The sequence below is a fragment of the Polypterus senegalus genome, chromosome 7, assembly GCF_016835505.1.
Source record: "Polypterus senegalus isolate Bchr_013 chromosome 7, ASM1683550v1, whole genome shotgun sequence".
In the NCBI taxonomy this organism is placed as follows: Eukaryota; Metazoa; Chordata; class Cladistia; order Polypteriformes; family Polypteridae; genus Polypterus; species Polypterus senegalus.
In genome coordinates this window covers 2,963,031-2,979,247 of record NC_053160.1, presented here as the reverse complement: position 1 = coordinate 2,979,247, position 16,217 = coordinate 2,963,031, and the positions used below count along the sequence as shown (strand labels likewise).

General features: G+C 41.9%; 1 protein-coding gene across 1 annotated transcript in view; it reads left to right on the top strand.

The window, feature by feature from the left end:
* Nucleotides 1–9,823: 9,823 nt before the first annotated feature.
* Nucleotides 9,824–16,217, top strand: part of fnta (farnesyltransferase, CAAX box, alpha) — a 35,453-nt gene continuing 29,059 nt past the window's right edge. The window contains exon 1 of the mRNA XM_039758145.1: nucleotides 9,824–10,317. Within this exon, the coding sequence (XP_039614079.1) occupies nucleotides 10,193–10,317 (125 nt within the window). The 5' untranslated portion in view covers nucleotides 9,824–10,192. The remainder of the gene's footprint in view (nucleotides 10,318–16,217) is intronic.

The window sequence follows — 16,217 nt, the reverse complement described above, 5'->3', positions numbered from 1 at the left end:
GTGAGAGGTGGAGATGGGGTCAGGGCTCCACCTCTGAGGATACACAAGTGAGGCCAGCATTGTTGGCAAAACTAAACCTCTGAAGAAAGAGTCGCTCGCTTAGCTATTAATATAGAAGCGAGGCGGGTGCATCGGTAAAACAAAACCTCTGAAGAAAGAGTCGCTTGCTTAGCTTCTAATACAGAAGTGAGACGAGTACATTGACAAAACAATACCTCAGAAGAAAGACAAAGTCGCTTAGCCATTAATACAGAAGTGAGGCGAGTACATCGATAAAACAGAACCTCCGAAGAAAGAGTCGCTCGCTTATCCGCTAATATAGAAGTGAGGCGAGTACATCGATAAAACAGAACCTCTGAAGAAAGAGTCACTCGCTTAACTGCTAATACAGAAGTGAGACGAGTACATCGGTAAAATTAAACCTCCGAAGAAAGAGTCGCTCGCTTATCCGCTAATATAGAAGCGAGGCGGGTGCATCGGTAAAACGGAACCTCCGAAGAAAGACAAAGTCGCTTAGCCATTAATACTGAAGTGAGGCGAGTACATCGATAAAACAGAACCTCCGAAGAAAGAGTCGCTCGCTTATCCGCTAATATAGAAGCGAGGCGGGTGCATCGGTAAAACGGAACCTCCGAAGAAAGACAAAGTCGCTTAGCTATTAATACAGAAGTGAGGCGAGTACATCGGTAAAACTAAATCTCAGAAGAAAGAGTCGCTTGCTTAGCTGCTAATAGCTGTAATAAAACTAAATCTCAGAAGAAAGAGTCGCTTGCTTAGCTGCTAATATAGAAGCGAGGCGAGTACATCTTTGAAACGGTATCCCTTTTACATTTCCTCCCGCCGGTAATACATAAGTGAGGCCAGCACATCGGTAAAACGAAACCTCCGAAGAAAGAGTCGCTCGCTTAGCCGCTAATACAGAAGTGAGGTAAGTAAATCGGTTAAACAGTACTTTTTCTCTCGCCACTAATACATAAGTGAGGCCAGCATGTCGGCAAAACAAATCCTCCTGGGAGAGAGATGCCCAGAGGAGTTCCTTTCAATTACCTGACATCTCTACATTTCATTTTTTTTTCTGACGATTTCAGTAGTTTCTAGGACCCGGTGCTTTACACAGCTAGTGATCCAATAAAAATTGGAAGCCTTTTAATTGATCAGTCCTCATCATTAAGTTGGAAGCAGGGTGACCCACATATTAGAAACAATTAGTAATTGATTGTTGCACCAGCATCCAGTAAGACAGTTGTGCTGGTAAGCGCAGCACGCAGCCTCACTGATTAGGGCTAAGCTGCTGGAGCTGAATGCAGATGGCGGCTTTGACAATCAACTCTTAAACTCCTGTATAGCTCAATCTTAGCTAACATAATGCAGCTTGCTTTAAACCTGATTATCTAGAATATTCATAAACTTTCAAATATAATATATGTTTAAAATGTTAATCCACTAGTGTGCAGGTTTACTTGGTTTTCTTCAAGTTTAAGGGCCTTGAAGGTTTGCAGAAACTAGGCCCAGCAGAGCCGCCATGTCCCCAAAACAAAAAGCTTGCTTACTCTGTTCCCTCCAAAAACACAGAGAACATAGAGAATTTATAGAGAACAAGGCAAGTGAAAAGCAAGCTGGCCACGTTAAAAACAAAAGCAGTGGCCTGTAAAATAATAGTGCCTGTCTATGCCACTTAAAAAGATGTCAAGCAACTCCATTTAACAGTCAAAAGTTCTAAAACCAATAGCAAGGCATATTGATCCTTGATCTAAAGATCAACAGGACGAGTGGAGGAAAAGAAAAAGAGTGATTGGAAGTGTGATCGTGTTTATTAAGAAGCCTTTGTGAAGGTAATTCATATTAATAAATCTTGCATTTGTGCCCGGGACTTGAGAACAGTAGGGGGTGTTGCAGCAGCCCAGACCCCAGACACAACTTCACAGACACAAGTCCCATTGCTGAAGAACCTTCAATTACTGTAAAAGAGTGCTGACGTGGACCGGGGATTGAGATGTTTCCCTCTCAGTAAGCACAGGTTAGACAAAAGCATAGAGGAAGAGGAGCTCCCTTCACTTCAACTTTGGTTCCACTAACACATTTCTTTGTTGTAAATCAATCGACAGCTCCAGCTGGTCAAAGCTGCAAAGGTGAAGCGTGTGACGAAGGTGTGGTGAGGAGGACAATTCAATAAAAAGGGAGTGATGATGCAAACGACACAAAAAAACAGTGTGGATGAATACAAGAATAACAAGGAAGAGATGAACGCAGCAAGTGATAACACCTCGGTGGTCCTTCACATAAGTTAGCCCCCTTGTTCAGGCTTAACACTCAGGAAAGCAAATCTCCACTGTTATCTGTGCAGGTTCTGACATCAGAGAGCTCTTGTCAGCTTTAAGCGAACTCTTTGGACTTTGCATACATTGTGCATTGAGCCAAATTCAAATGCCTTGCTCCGTCACTGACCCCATGCCTTGTAAGCTTGCAAAAACCTCAGACATAATGATGTGACATTACAGCCATCCATACCCCAAACTTTTTTTAAATCTTGTTTTTGGATTTTGGATGATGTGACCATTAGGGAGCATCTCAGACCACCAAACCCCAGACACAACTGCAGTATTAAAGTATTCCAGTATTAAATACCTGGGTGTCTACATCAGTGAGGACCTCCCTTGGACTCTTAACACAACACAACTGGTCAAGACGGCTCAAAAGTGACTGTACTTTCTGAGGAGGCTGAGGAAGTTTGGTATGTCGACTAAAATCATCGGCAACTTTTACAGCTGCATTGTTGAGAGCATCTTGACCAGCTGCATCACTGTGTGGTACGACAACACTAATGCCATGGACCGCAAATGCCTGCAGAGAGTGGCAAAGACTGCTAAAGATCACCAGGATCCCACAACTGCAACTGCAGAGTCCGTAGGAGAACTGTCTCGATCCTCAGGGACCCCCAACACGAACTGTTCACACTTCTACCCTCAGGCAGGAGGTACAGACGTATGAAATGCAGGACTTCCAGGCTAAAGAACTCTTTCTTTCCCAAGGCCTTTAGACTCCTAAATAACTGACTGGAGTTTATAACCACGGGCCACCTCATTCTATCGACGTCACACAGCTGTTTTTGACTTGTCCATCACACACCTACCTGCACATTACACTTTATACTTCTATTCTGTTTTTATGCTGCCTCTGTTACTTATTATCTATTTGCTACTTATTATTTACATTTATCTTTATACGTTGGTTTGTTAATTTCATTGTAGAGGGAAACGTGTTTCCTTTCTGTGCACATGAAAATAAACTTGAAACTAATAGAAGTAAGACTCAGTAATAGTCGCAGTTTATTTATATAGCGCCCTTCACAGACAAAAGGTCTCAGAGCGCAATACAATACAAATACAACAGTTAAAACAAAACACAAACAAACCAATAAAAATAATAAAAGAAACATACAAAGACTACTCAGCACTGATTAAAAGCCTATTTAAAAAGAAATGTTTTCAGTTGTTTTTTAAAGGAATCAACAGACTCGGCTGCACGCGGACTATAAGGCAGGCTACTCCATAGTCTTAGTGCCACAGACTGAAAGGCACAATCCCCCCGAGTTTTTAGCCAAGTCTGAGAGACAACTAAAAGGCCCCGTTGCCCACATCTAATTGTCTGACAAGCTGTATACCGTCGGGGCAGGCTGGTTAGGTACTCAAGAGTTCGTCCTTGCAAAGCTCTGAAAGTAATTACCAAAAATGTTTAAAAACACTGGGAGCCAGTGGAGTGTGTGCAGAATGGGAGTGATTGTAATCAGAACACACAATGCAGTGATAACAATGAAGTTATAACAGACAATAACTTTGTATAATGTTAACGTTTACCACCCTGGGTGGAATTGAAGAGTCGCATAGTGTGGGGTCTCCTCAGTCTGTCAGTGGAGCTGGACGGTGACAGCAGTCTGTCTCTGAAGCTGCTCCTCTGTCTGGAGATGATCCTGTTCAGTGGATGCAGTGGATTCTCCATGATTGACAGGAGTCTGCTCAGCGCCCGTCGCTCTGCCACGGATGTCAAACTGTCCAACTTCATTCCTACAATAGAGCCTGCCTTCCTCACCAGTTTGTCCAGGCGTGAGGCGTCCTTCTTCTTTATGCTGCCTCCCCAGCACACCACCTCATAGAAGAGGGCGCTCACCACAACTGTCTGATAGAACATCTGCAGCATCTTATTGCAGATGTTGAAGGACACCAGCCTTCTAATGAAGTATAGTCGGCTCTTTCCTCTCTTACACAGATCATCAGTATTGGCAGTCCAGTCCAATTTGTCATCCAGCTGCACTCCCAGGTATTTATAGGTCTGTACCCTCTGCACAGTCACCTCTGATGATCACAGAGTCCATGAGGGGCCTGGGCCTCCTAAAATCCACCACCAGCTCCTTGGTTTTGCTGGTGTTCAGTTGTAGGTGGTTTGAGTTGCACCATTTAATAAAGTCCTTGATTAGCTTCCTGTACTCCTCCTCCTGCCCACTCCTGATGCAGCCCACCATAGTAGTGTCGTCAGCGAACTTTTGCACGTGGCAGGACTCCGAGTTGTATTGGAAGTCTGATGTATGTTGGCTGAACAGGACCAGAGAAAGTCCAGTCCCCTGTGGCGCTCCTGTGCTGCTGACCACAATGTCAGACCTGCAGTTCACAAGACGCACATACTGAGATCTAAAGGGCCAATCGCCTTTTTATATTACATCTATTGTGATAGACCAGCCTGGCCACAGACAGACAGACTCTGAATGTCCTGAATACACATGCTTTTATTACTTTCAATGTGACAAACAGCATCACAATGCCTAAACTGGCCAACTCAGTCCCTTTTCTCACTCTCTCTCTTTTATCCTTTCTCTCTTCCTCTTCAGCCACCTTCTCCTCCTCCTCAGGCTCCTGTTTTCTCCCTCCCGACTCTGGCTTCGATTGGAATGTGGTGGCCTCCTTTATACAGCACCTGGAAGTGCTCCAGATGTTTCTTGATTAACATCTGGCAGCACTTCCGGGTGTGGCAGAAGTGCTGCATACGGGTTAAGCTCCTCTTCTGGCAGCACTTCCTCTTGTGGAGGAAGTGCTGTCAACCACCGTTCCGGAGCTGTCCAGGTGCCCCCTGGCAGTGGCCATGTCCTCCCACAGGGTTGAACATCTCGGCTCTGTGCCCCCCCTGCAACCCAGGAAGGCTGCCCTCTCCTGTTCTGGGGAAAATACTGCCCCTCTCCAGATCTTTCTCTTCTACCGGCGTCCTGGTGTAGCACTGTCCTCAGACATCTGTCACACTATATATACTGCTCAAAAGAATTAAAGGAACACTTTTTAATCAGAGTATAGCATAAAGTCAATGAAACTTATGGGATGTTAATCTGGTCAGTTAAGTAGCAGAGGGGGTTGTTAATCACTTTCAGCTGCTGTGGTGTTAATGAAATTAACAACAGATGCACTAGAGGGGCAACAATGAGATGACCCCCAAAACAGGAATGGTTTAACAGGTGGAGGCCACTGACATTTTCCCTCCTCATCTTTTCTGACTGTTTCTTCACTAGTTTTGCATTTGGCTACAGTCAGTGTCACTACTGGTGTCACATGAGGCGATACCTGGACCCTACAGAGGTTGCACAGGTAGTCCAACTTCTCCAGGATGGCACATCAATACGTGTCATTGCCAGAAGGTTTGCTGTGTCTCCCTGCACAGTCTCAAGGGCATGGAGGAGATTCTAGGAGACAAGCAGTTACTCTAGGAGAGCTGGAGAGGGCCATAGAAGGTCCATAACCCATCAGCAGGACCAGTATCTGCTCCTTTGGGCAAGGAGGAACAGGATGAGCACTGCCAGAGCCCTACAAAATGACCTCCAGCAGGCCACTGGTGTGAATGTCTCTGACCAAACAACCAGAAAGACTTCATGAGGGTGACCCAAGGGCCCCATGTCCTCTAATGGGCCCTGAGCTCACTGCCCAGCAGCATGCAGCTCGATTGGCATTCGCCATAGAATACCAGAATTGGCAGATGCACCACTGGTGCCCTGTGCTTTTTACAGATGAGAGCAGGTTCACCCTGAGCACGTGACAGAAGTGAAAGGGTCTGGAGAAGCCATGGAGAACATTATGCTGCCTGTAACATCATTCAGCATGAGCAGTTTGGTGGTGGGTTAATGATTGTCTGGGGAGGCATATCCATGGAGGGTCACACAGACCGCTACAGGCTTGACAAAGGCACCTTGGCTGCCATTAGGTATCAGGATGAAATCCTTGGACCCATTGTCAGACCCTATGCTGGTACAGTGGCTCCTGGTGCACGACAATTCCTGGCCTCACGTGGTGAGAGTATGCAGGCAGTTCCTGGAGGATGAAGGAATTGATACCATTGACTGGCCACCACACTTTCCTGACCTAAATCCAATAGAACACCTCTGGGACCTTATGTTTTGGTCCATCCAATGCCACCAGGTTGCACCTCAGACTGTCCAGGAGCTCAGTGATGCCCTGGTCCAGATCTGGGAGGAGATCCCCCACAACACCATCTGTCATCTCATTAGAAGCATGCACCGATGTTGTCAGGCATGTATACAAGAACACAGGGGCCATACAAAGTGCTGCGTACAATTTGGAGTTGCTGCAATTCAATTTGGGCAAAATGGACTAGCCTGCCACATAATGTCTTCACTCTGATTTTTGGGGTGTCTTTGAATTCAGGGCTCTGTAGGTTGATCACTTTCATTTCCATCAAACGATGTGGCATCCTTTCGTTCCTAACACATTACCCAGTCTATATCAGTATAGATATCCAGGAGGATTTCTTTTTCCCATTGAGATCTGATGTGTTTTCAAAGTGTTCCTTTCATTTTTTTGAGCAGTTTATTTTCAGGTTATGTAACACGCCGCAATTGCAAAAGCACTCATTCCAACAAGGGAGCTAACGCCCCCTGCTGGATACAGTGATATGATAATTCCGGCTAGCAGGAGTTAGGAGTCTGGCAGCTGCATTTTGAACTAACTGAAGACGTGAGAGAGAAGATTTGCTCAAACTCATATAAAGTGAAATACAGTAATCAAGTCGTGAGGAAATAAAAGAATACACAATCTTCTCCAATTCTGACTTTGAAACAGCATTTCTTAGTTTAGAAAGATTTCTTAAATGAAAGAAATATGACTGATTTTACATATGAATCAAGCATCAGGGACTGGTCAAAAATAACCCCAAGGTTACATAAACTCGATTTAGTAACAGGAAGATCATTTTATACTAATCTCAGAATAAAGAAAGGAGGAGAAACAACTAGTACCTCAGTCTTCCTGAATTCAACTGCAGGTAAGTAACTACTGAGCCAGCCGTTAACTTGAGACAGACAATCAACCAAAGTGAGCAAAGTATTAATATGTTTAGGTTTAAATGAAAAATAAAGCTGTATATCATGAGATATCCTTAAAAGATTTAACAATCTTTGATAAGGGAAGAATATATAAAGAGAAAAGTCCAGGTCCAAGAACTGAGCCCTGTGGCACTCCACGTGTCAAAGGAGCAGAGTTGGATGAAAAGCCAGCCACACCGACAGAGAAACTCCTATTCGACAAATAATACTTACTGATCTGTGATTACCTGACTCACTTTGTCTTCCTTCTTGAAGACCGGAATCACATTTGCAACTTTCCAGTCCTCAGATACTTCTCCTTTATTAGGTCACGGCCCAATATACCTAATTTTGGGTCAAATAAAGTATAATCTAGGTATTATATGAATAAAATTATTATTATTATTATTAATAATAATAATAATAATAATGTAATGGTCTATAGAGGGCAGCATGGTAGTGCAGTGGTAGCGCTGCTGCCTCGCAGTTAGGAGACTCAGGTTCACTTCCCTGCGTGGAGTTTGCATGTTCTGCCCGTGTCTGCGTGGGTTTCCTCCCACAGTCCAAAGACATGCAGGTTGGGTGCATTGGGGATCCTAAATTGTCCCTAGAGTGGGTCTGTGTGTGTGTGTGTGTGTGCCCTGCGGTGGACTGGCACCCTGCCCAGGGTTTGCACCTGCCTTGCGCCGTGTTGGCTGGGATTAGCTCCAGGAGACCCCTGTGACCCTGTAGTTAGGATATAGCGGGTTGGAGGATGGATGGATAGAAGGGATGGTGAGGAAGCCTTTAATTTATGATTTTACAACTGGCTTGGGTTTTTCTACTTAGAAATCATTTTTACCATTAAATAATATGTAACAATGATTATAAAATTTTGCAATATGACAAAAATATAAAATGATCAAATATTACAAAAAAAATGGTCATTAAAGTTATTTTATATTTATGAATATCAAGTCTCTTATTACATGTTTTCAAAACTGTATTTGCTGTATTTTCATATTACTTCATATTATTCTTTACATCACTTTCTCGCAGGACGTGTAACGCTAATGGCATTGTGGGGCGGCTGAACACACACTAAGGAGATGCCGTCGGATCATCTGCTGTCTTTCTGCTGCTGGCGAGCTGCCTGTTCTGCTTGTCGCATGTCGTTGTTTTAAGAGCTGGGAGCACATGATGCGTGTCTGCCAAAAGCAATCCAACAGCTGCTAGGTTAGATGTCCATGGACTTGTTTTAAATGACGGCTCACTGACTTGTACTTGTCCTTTATTTCCGGCCCCAGGCGTGGTTAAATCTCCTTCTCGCAGGAAAGGATGGATGGTTTATAGATGGTGTCTTTCATTTCCTTCAATACAACTGGTTAAATCCCATCAGGTCCAGGAGTTTCATTACTCTTCAATGTATCGACAGCATGAAGCACATCTGATTTTAAAATCGGGGAACTCGGAGTGGGTTTTTACTTCTTCATGGTGCATTCCATTTGTATATCTGGGTGAAATATTTGTTTAGTTCATTTGCTATTTCCTTCTCTCTAGACCTCAACACTCAAACAGTGGTCAATCATAGATCAAGGCCAAGGGCATAGCACCATTTCTGAAGCTTAGAGTGTTTCTAGTGGCCTCAGTGTGAACTGGAATACTTTGGGAATCCACCAGGGCTCTACTTAGTGTAGAGGGCCTTGTTCAGGGAGTTGAGTTTCAGTTTTACATATCTGTACAAATATAAGGCAGTAGAGTGGTGGCTGTAGGGCTAGAGATCTGCACGGGTAACCAGAAAGTTGCCAGTTCAAATCCTGTAAAGTGACTCTTACTTTGTTGGGCCCTTAACCTGCAATTGCTCCGTCCTGGTTATAATGCTAATCTGCATCCAGCCCTGCATTGTGGGTCCTCCAACCTGCACGGACAACTTGGGGGTTGGTGGCAGAATTGGCACTCCAGCCACCATAAAAAATAAAACTTCCCACTGTTCCATTCCATCTGAACTAGTGGGGTGCTGAGGTGTCACCTGTTGCATGGCTGCACTCGAGTCCTAATCTGGGATCCTGAGTTGGTTTGTCATGTGGTGTGTGCGGCAATGTGCTGTATCAGCGCCTGCTCCTTACCTCTCTCCTTTATACTAATATAAAAAAACAAGCTTGTCAAAGCCCTAAATTTGTTATGAAAATATAAATGAATTATTTTGTACTTATTGTTTCATAGATAATACATTGTGATCTTTCTTGCATTTGTGATTTCTACTTTTTAAATACTTGAAATGATTATTACAACTGTATAATTAATACCCGTTTTGATATTGTTGTATTAAGTAAACCTGAATTTCCATCTATTTATTGTAACCGGGCCGCCCATAATGTACTTTTCTTTAATGCGTTTACATTATAAGGTTGCCTACTGAGAGTAGTTTGTCCCCACAGGGGTGCCATCGAAAGGGGGCGTGGTCTATTTGTCCCAGGATGCGCGCGTAACGGAGTTTTGTAGATGTGAACGAACAGGAAATTAACTTCGAGTACTCTCCATACCAGTGTGTTCTTTATTAACGAATACGTCTAATTCAGCACACGGAAGGTCGGTTATGCCATCTTAAAAAAACAAACACTAAGGCTTTTTGGCTAAACAATCCATAGAGTACACGTACCAGTCAGCACCAGGGCCGAACTGTTCACGTGAATAGTGTATGTGCTTACACCAGAGGGCGCGTGTCCGGCCAACACTTATTTTGTGCGTCACAGGGCGTGTCTTCTGACGTATTTTTTGTGCGCGCACACAGCCGCTACTGTTGATCTAAAGCGCTTTTGATTACAACCTGCACATCCCAAAGTTCGTCTTCCCTTCCTGATTATGTCTTCTGTGGAGGATGAGACGATTGGGACCGCATTCCAGGCAGACCGATCGGGACTTGGTGAGGATGACGTCGACGAGCAGTTCGGCGATGAAGTGGGACAGTGCGGTTATGTGTTTTACAGGTACTGTCGCTTTGCGGCTTATTATTTTAATTTCATATTTATCATGAATGATGTTATTTTGTAATACTTCTTTACAGAGTAGAAGATATATTCATAATGTGGACGGACGCGTACTCACAGCTACGGGCCGGTGATCGATGACTTGTGTCCATCAGTGCTGAGCACACAGTGTGGTCTGTCAGAACCGAGAGCGGTTCAGACCAAAAGGCACAGGTGTTAATCCTTGTCAGAATATTAGGAAATATCAAAATGTGGGAGCAGAAGTCGCCCGCCTGATCATCGCTCTGAATGAGTAGCCCGGGCTGGACAGACTGTGGAGGAGAATAGAAACGCAGTGCGGAGCGGGGAGATGTTCAGGTTAATTGCTAACACCATTCATTCATTCATTTTCCTGGCTCGGACTCCACCAGTGCAAGATCATTTTAAAACCACGAGAGCAAGTTGGTTTATTACTTGCATGCCTGCAGACCAGATGATTTAATATTCTAAATATAGTTCATAATACTTCAGGCTAGTATTGAAACTATATTCTGTATTCGTTTATGCGGTATCTTTTCTAATTGGGTTTGGTTAAATAAAAATTGCTGTCTTTGTGGGTAACTGAATTCCCTCGTTTAATCAATTAAAAACGTAAAAGTAAAGGGTTCCGTGTTCAAATCCTTTGTTCATTTTTGCGGTTCCTTTGAAGACTGAGCGTGACAGTCAGGTATGCTGTTGGTGTAATGGCTGAGGTGCCTTCTCAAGAAGATTGGGAAGTCATACCTGTGGTGTGTTCTTGTTACTTTTGATCACTTCTGTTTATTTGAATGTTATGCCGAGTCTTCACGTAGATCAGTGCTTCCCAAACTCGGTCCTGGGGACCCCCTGTGGCTGCAGGTTTGAGTTCCAACCAGCTTCTGTTTTTTAATTGGACTCTGGGGCCAATTAACTGAACTCTTATTTCCAAGTGCTGTACTTAGAGATCACTATAGCAATTAGAAAACTAAGTTTGGTAAAAAAAAAAAGTACCAAGCAGTTATATAAGAATAATATTTGTTTTCTTTGTAACAATATTTTCATCTTGATTTTATTCTACTTTTCCAGGTGCTCTTAATTGTTTAATCCTCAATCACAGTCCTGGAGGGCCGCAGTGGCTGCAGGTTTTTGTTCTAACCCTGTTGCTTAATTGCCAGTAATTTAATTTCATAGCTTGTTACTGCTTTAACTCTGTCATGTCAAGTCATTCTCATATCCTAAATTTTCTTCCCCTTTCTAAGGATATCAACTAAATGATTTGAAGGCTAAAATGGACGAGCAATTCCTTCCAAGTATTTAATTTAACCCAATATTGCATGATCAATACACACAGGTGTAAATGGTAACAAGCTAAATGGAGAAATGCTGGTCTCTTGTGTCATTTGCATGTTATTGCTAATTAGAAGCAATTAAAAACCAAGAATGCAGCTGTTTAAAACCAAAATACGCAATAAGGGTTCAGATTCTTAATGAGTGAGACAACTGAAGTGAAGCAGAAGTGTTACTTGAGCAATAAGTGCTTCTTATTAAGTGACTGGGTTGGAACAAAAACCTGCAGCCACTGCGGCCCTCCAGGCCTGGGATTGAGGACTCCGCTTTAATCCATTATGTACTAATTAGTGGGTCTGATCCTAAAGTAGTTGCAGCCTTTGATTATTAGGTATAGTTTGCCTGCGTATCTGCTCTCCTCGTTTATTTGTCATTAATAAGATACAACACAATTTAACAATCCAGCTACACATTTCTTTCACTATCTTCAAATCAGGAACTTTGTTAAACAGAACCTTCCAGATTTTCCTCATCTTGCACCCTCATCCACGCTGGAAAAAATATTGTTCAATTTTAAGAAATTAGACTCCATCTCTACAATATATAAAATCATTTTACAATCCCTCCCTTTCAAAGATCCAAGAGGACACTGGGAAAATGACCTCTCAATTAATATATCAGAAAAGGAGTGGAAAGTAGCAATGCAGAGAATTCACTCGAGCTCCATATGCGCAAAGCATACAATTATACAACTCAAAATGATATATCGAGCACATCTGTCTCGACTAAAACTCTCCAAAATGTTTCCAGGGCTGTGATGATCCAACCTGCGAACGTTGCAACCAAGTCCCAGCCTCACTGGGTCACATGTTCTGGGCCGCGTACACCAAATTAACATCATTCTGGACAAACATTTTTAATTACCTCTCAGACAGCCTTGGACTCACAATCCCTCCTAACCCATTAACAGCTGTGTTTGGGGGTCTTCCAGAGGGGCTTAAAGTGGAGAAGGACAAACAAATTGTGATTGCATTCACTACACTGTTGGCACGCAGACTTATTCTGATAAACTGGAAGAACCCAAACTCTCCTCTTTTAAGTCAGTGGGAAACCAATGGTGTTATATTATTTGAAATTGGAAAAAATCAAATACTCAGTTAGAGGATCCGTACAGACTTTTTTCAAAACATGGCAGGATCTCATCAGTAATATTTTAAAATAAGCTCATAAAGCACAGAGAATTTATGAATTTAGGTATTTTTACAAGCCTTAAATTTTACACCGTTTGGCTTGCTCTCTCTCTCAGGGGTGGGGATGGATCTGTTCTTAACATCATTTTTTTTATTTGTAAAAACTTGATTGCTATGTATTGATTGTAATAAAATTAATAAAAAAAAATAATAAAAAAAATACAACACAGAGAAATAGAATGAAATCAACAAAAGAGAGCTAAGCATTTAAATCTATAGAGCAGTGGTTCCCTACCTATTTTTGGCCATGCCCCACCTAGGCCTCTCTGAAATCGTGACGTGCCCCACTATAACATATACCTTATTCTTATTGTTACCTGTTCAAAAAGTGAACTCCTACTCACGTGGAAGAAGCCCATAATAACATTAATTTGGTCTAAACAAGCTTCCAAAGAACATGGAAACAAAAGGGGGAAAGGATCGTTGAAGTACTGACAAAGAAATCGCTAAGATATTGTTAAAAAAATATATACAAGGGTGGGCCATTTATATGGATACACCTTAATAAAATGGGGATGGTTGGTGATATTAACTTCCTGTTTGTGGCACATTAGTATATGTGAGGGGGGAAACTTTAAGATGGGTGGTGACCATGGTGGCCATTTTGAAGTCAATCAATCAATCAATCAACATTTATTTATATAGCACATATTCATACAAAAAAATGTAGCTCAAAGTGCTTTACAAAATGAATAGAAAAATAGAAGACACAATAAAAGATAAACATAAGTCAACATTAATTAACATAGAATTAAGAAGTAAGGTCCGATGGCCAGGGTGGACAGAAAAAACAAAAAAAAACTCCAAAGGCTGGAGAAAAAAATAAAATCTGTAGGGGTTCCAGACCACGAGACCACCCAGTCCCCTCTGGGCAATCTACCTAACATAAGTCAAACAGTCCTCTTTGGATTTAGGGTTCTCATGGAAGGACTTGATGATGATGGTCACGTAGACTTCTGGCTTTCAGTCCATCAATGCTGGGGCATCATGAAGCTTTGAGTAGGTGGTGGTGGCGCAGGCAAAAGAAACAGAAGAGAGAGTTGGGGTCAGTATGGAGTTTAGAGCCACTGTGAATAATTATTATGAAGAATTGAACATACAGAGTATCAGGATTAAGTTAAAGTGAAGTTAGGAGAAGGCCATGTTACAGTAATGTGTTTTCAGCCGTGTTTTAAACTGCTCTACTGTATCAGCCTGGTGAATTCCTATTGGCAGGCTATTCCAGATTATTGGTGCATAACAGCAGAAGGCCGTCCGCCTCACCACTTCTTTTAAGTTTAGCTTTTGGAATTCTAAGGAGACACTCATTTGAAGATCTAAGGTTACGATTTGGAATATAACGCATCAGGCATTCCGATATATAAGATGGAGCAGATTATTTAAGGCTTTATAAACCATAAGCAGTATTTTAAAGTCAATCCTGAATGACACAGGTAACCAGTGTAGTGACATCAAAACTGGAGAAATGTGTTCGGATTTTCTTTTCCCAGTTAGGATTCTAGCAGCTCCATTCTGCACTCGTTGCAAGTGATTTATGTCTTTTTTGGGTGGTCCTGAGAGGAGTGCGTCACAGTAATCTAGTCGACTGAAAACAAAAGCGTGAATTAATTTCTCAGCATCTTTCAATGATATAAGAGGTCTAACTTTACTTATGTTTCTTAAGTGAAAAAATGCTGTCCTAGTGGTCTGATGAATATGCGATTTAAAATTCAGATTACAGTCAACGGTTACCCCTAAATTTTTTACTTCCGTCTTAACTTTTAATCCTAGTGCATCAAGTTTATTTCTGATAACCTCACTGAATCCATTATTGCCAATTACTAAAATTTCAGTTTTCTCTTTATTTAGTTTGAGAAAATTACTATTCATCCATTCAGAAATACCAGTAAGACATTGTGTTAGTGTATCGAGAGAGTCGGAGTCATCAGGTGCCATTGATAAGTACAGCTGTGTGTCATCAGCATAGCTGTGGTAGCTCACGTTGTAACTTGAGATAATCTGACCTAACGGAGGCATGTAGATTGAGAAGATCAGCGGACCCAGGATAGAGCCTTGTGGAACACCATATCGGATATCATGTGTCTTTTGGATCCAACTTTTGTTTTTTCAATAGGAAGAGGGTCATGTGACACATCAAACTTATTGGGAATTTCAAAATGGCCGACTTCCAAATGGCCACCATGGTCACCACCCATCTTGAAAAGTTTCCCCCCTCACATATACTAATGTGCCACAAACAGGAAGTTAATATCACCAACCATCCCCATTTTATTAAGGTGTATCCATATAAATGGCCCACCCTGTATAATATAATAAGTAATATTATATGTTTTCAAAACTGTATTTTCATAAGAGACGTAATATTCATAAATATAAAATAACTTTAATGACTGTTTTTACTGTAATATTTTGATAATTTTATATTTTTGTTGTATTGCAAAATTTTATAATCATTGTTTTATATTATTTTAATGGTAAAAAAGATTTCTAAGTAGAAAAACCCAAGCCGGTTGTAAAATCATAAATTAAAGGGTTCCTTACCATCCCTTCTATCTATCTATCTATCTATCTATCTATCTATCTATCTATCTATCTCTATCTATCTATCTATCTATCTATCATCCGATCCACTATATCCTAGCTACAGGGTCATGGGGGTCTGCTGGAGCCAATCCCAGCCAACACAGGGCGCAAGGCAGGAAACAAACCCTGGGCAGGCGCCAGCTCACTGCAGGGCACACACTAGGGACAATTTAGAATTGCCAATGTACTTAACTTGCATGTCTTTGGACTGTGGGAGGAAACCCACACAGATAAATATATAAATGTCTCTGTAAAAATAGAAATTACAGTATTTGTACATTTTTTCAATAATTTTTAACAGTGATTTTTTTTTTTTTTCATTTTATAAATTGTTTAACGTACCTAAATACTCAAATTGCCCCCCAGTAGAGCTTACGCCCCACGTTGGGAATCACCGATCGACAGTAAAAGCAGAAATATTTCTAAATGTTTTATCAATGTAAAAATAATGCTGTTGTGCTTTTCTGAATGTAGAATAAGAGAAATGACCAGCTAATGAAATGAGCTCGGTGTGATCAGCTGTTGTCACCGATTAGGAATCTGGTTGGAACAAAAACCTGCAGCCACCATGGGGACCGAGTTTGGGGAGCACGGACATAGAGAGCTACCTTTTAAAATGATTTTTGTTTGGTGCACAGTCCTGTACGTTAAGCAAACTGTAAAACCAAGCAGTTTTGATGATGACCTTAAAATCAATAATAGAAAGGCAAAAAACTGAATTATGGTAGCTGTGAGCTCAAGGCGGAACCGACATTATGGGCTGCCACCGGGCTTATATGGCAC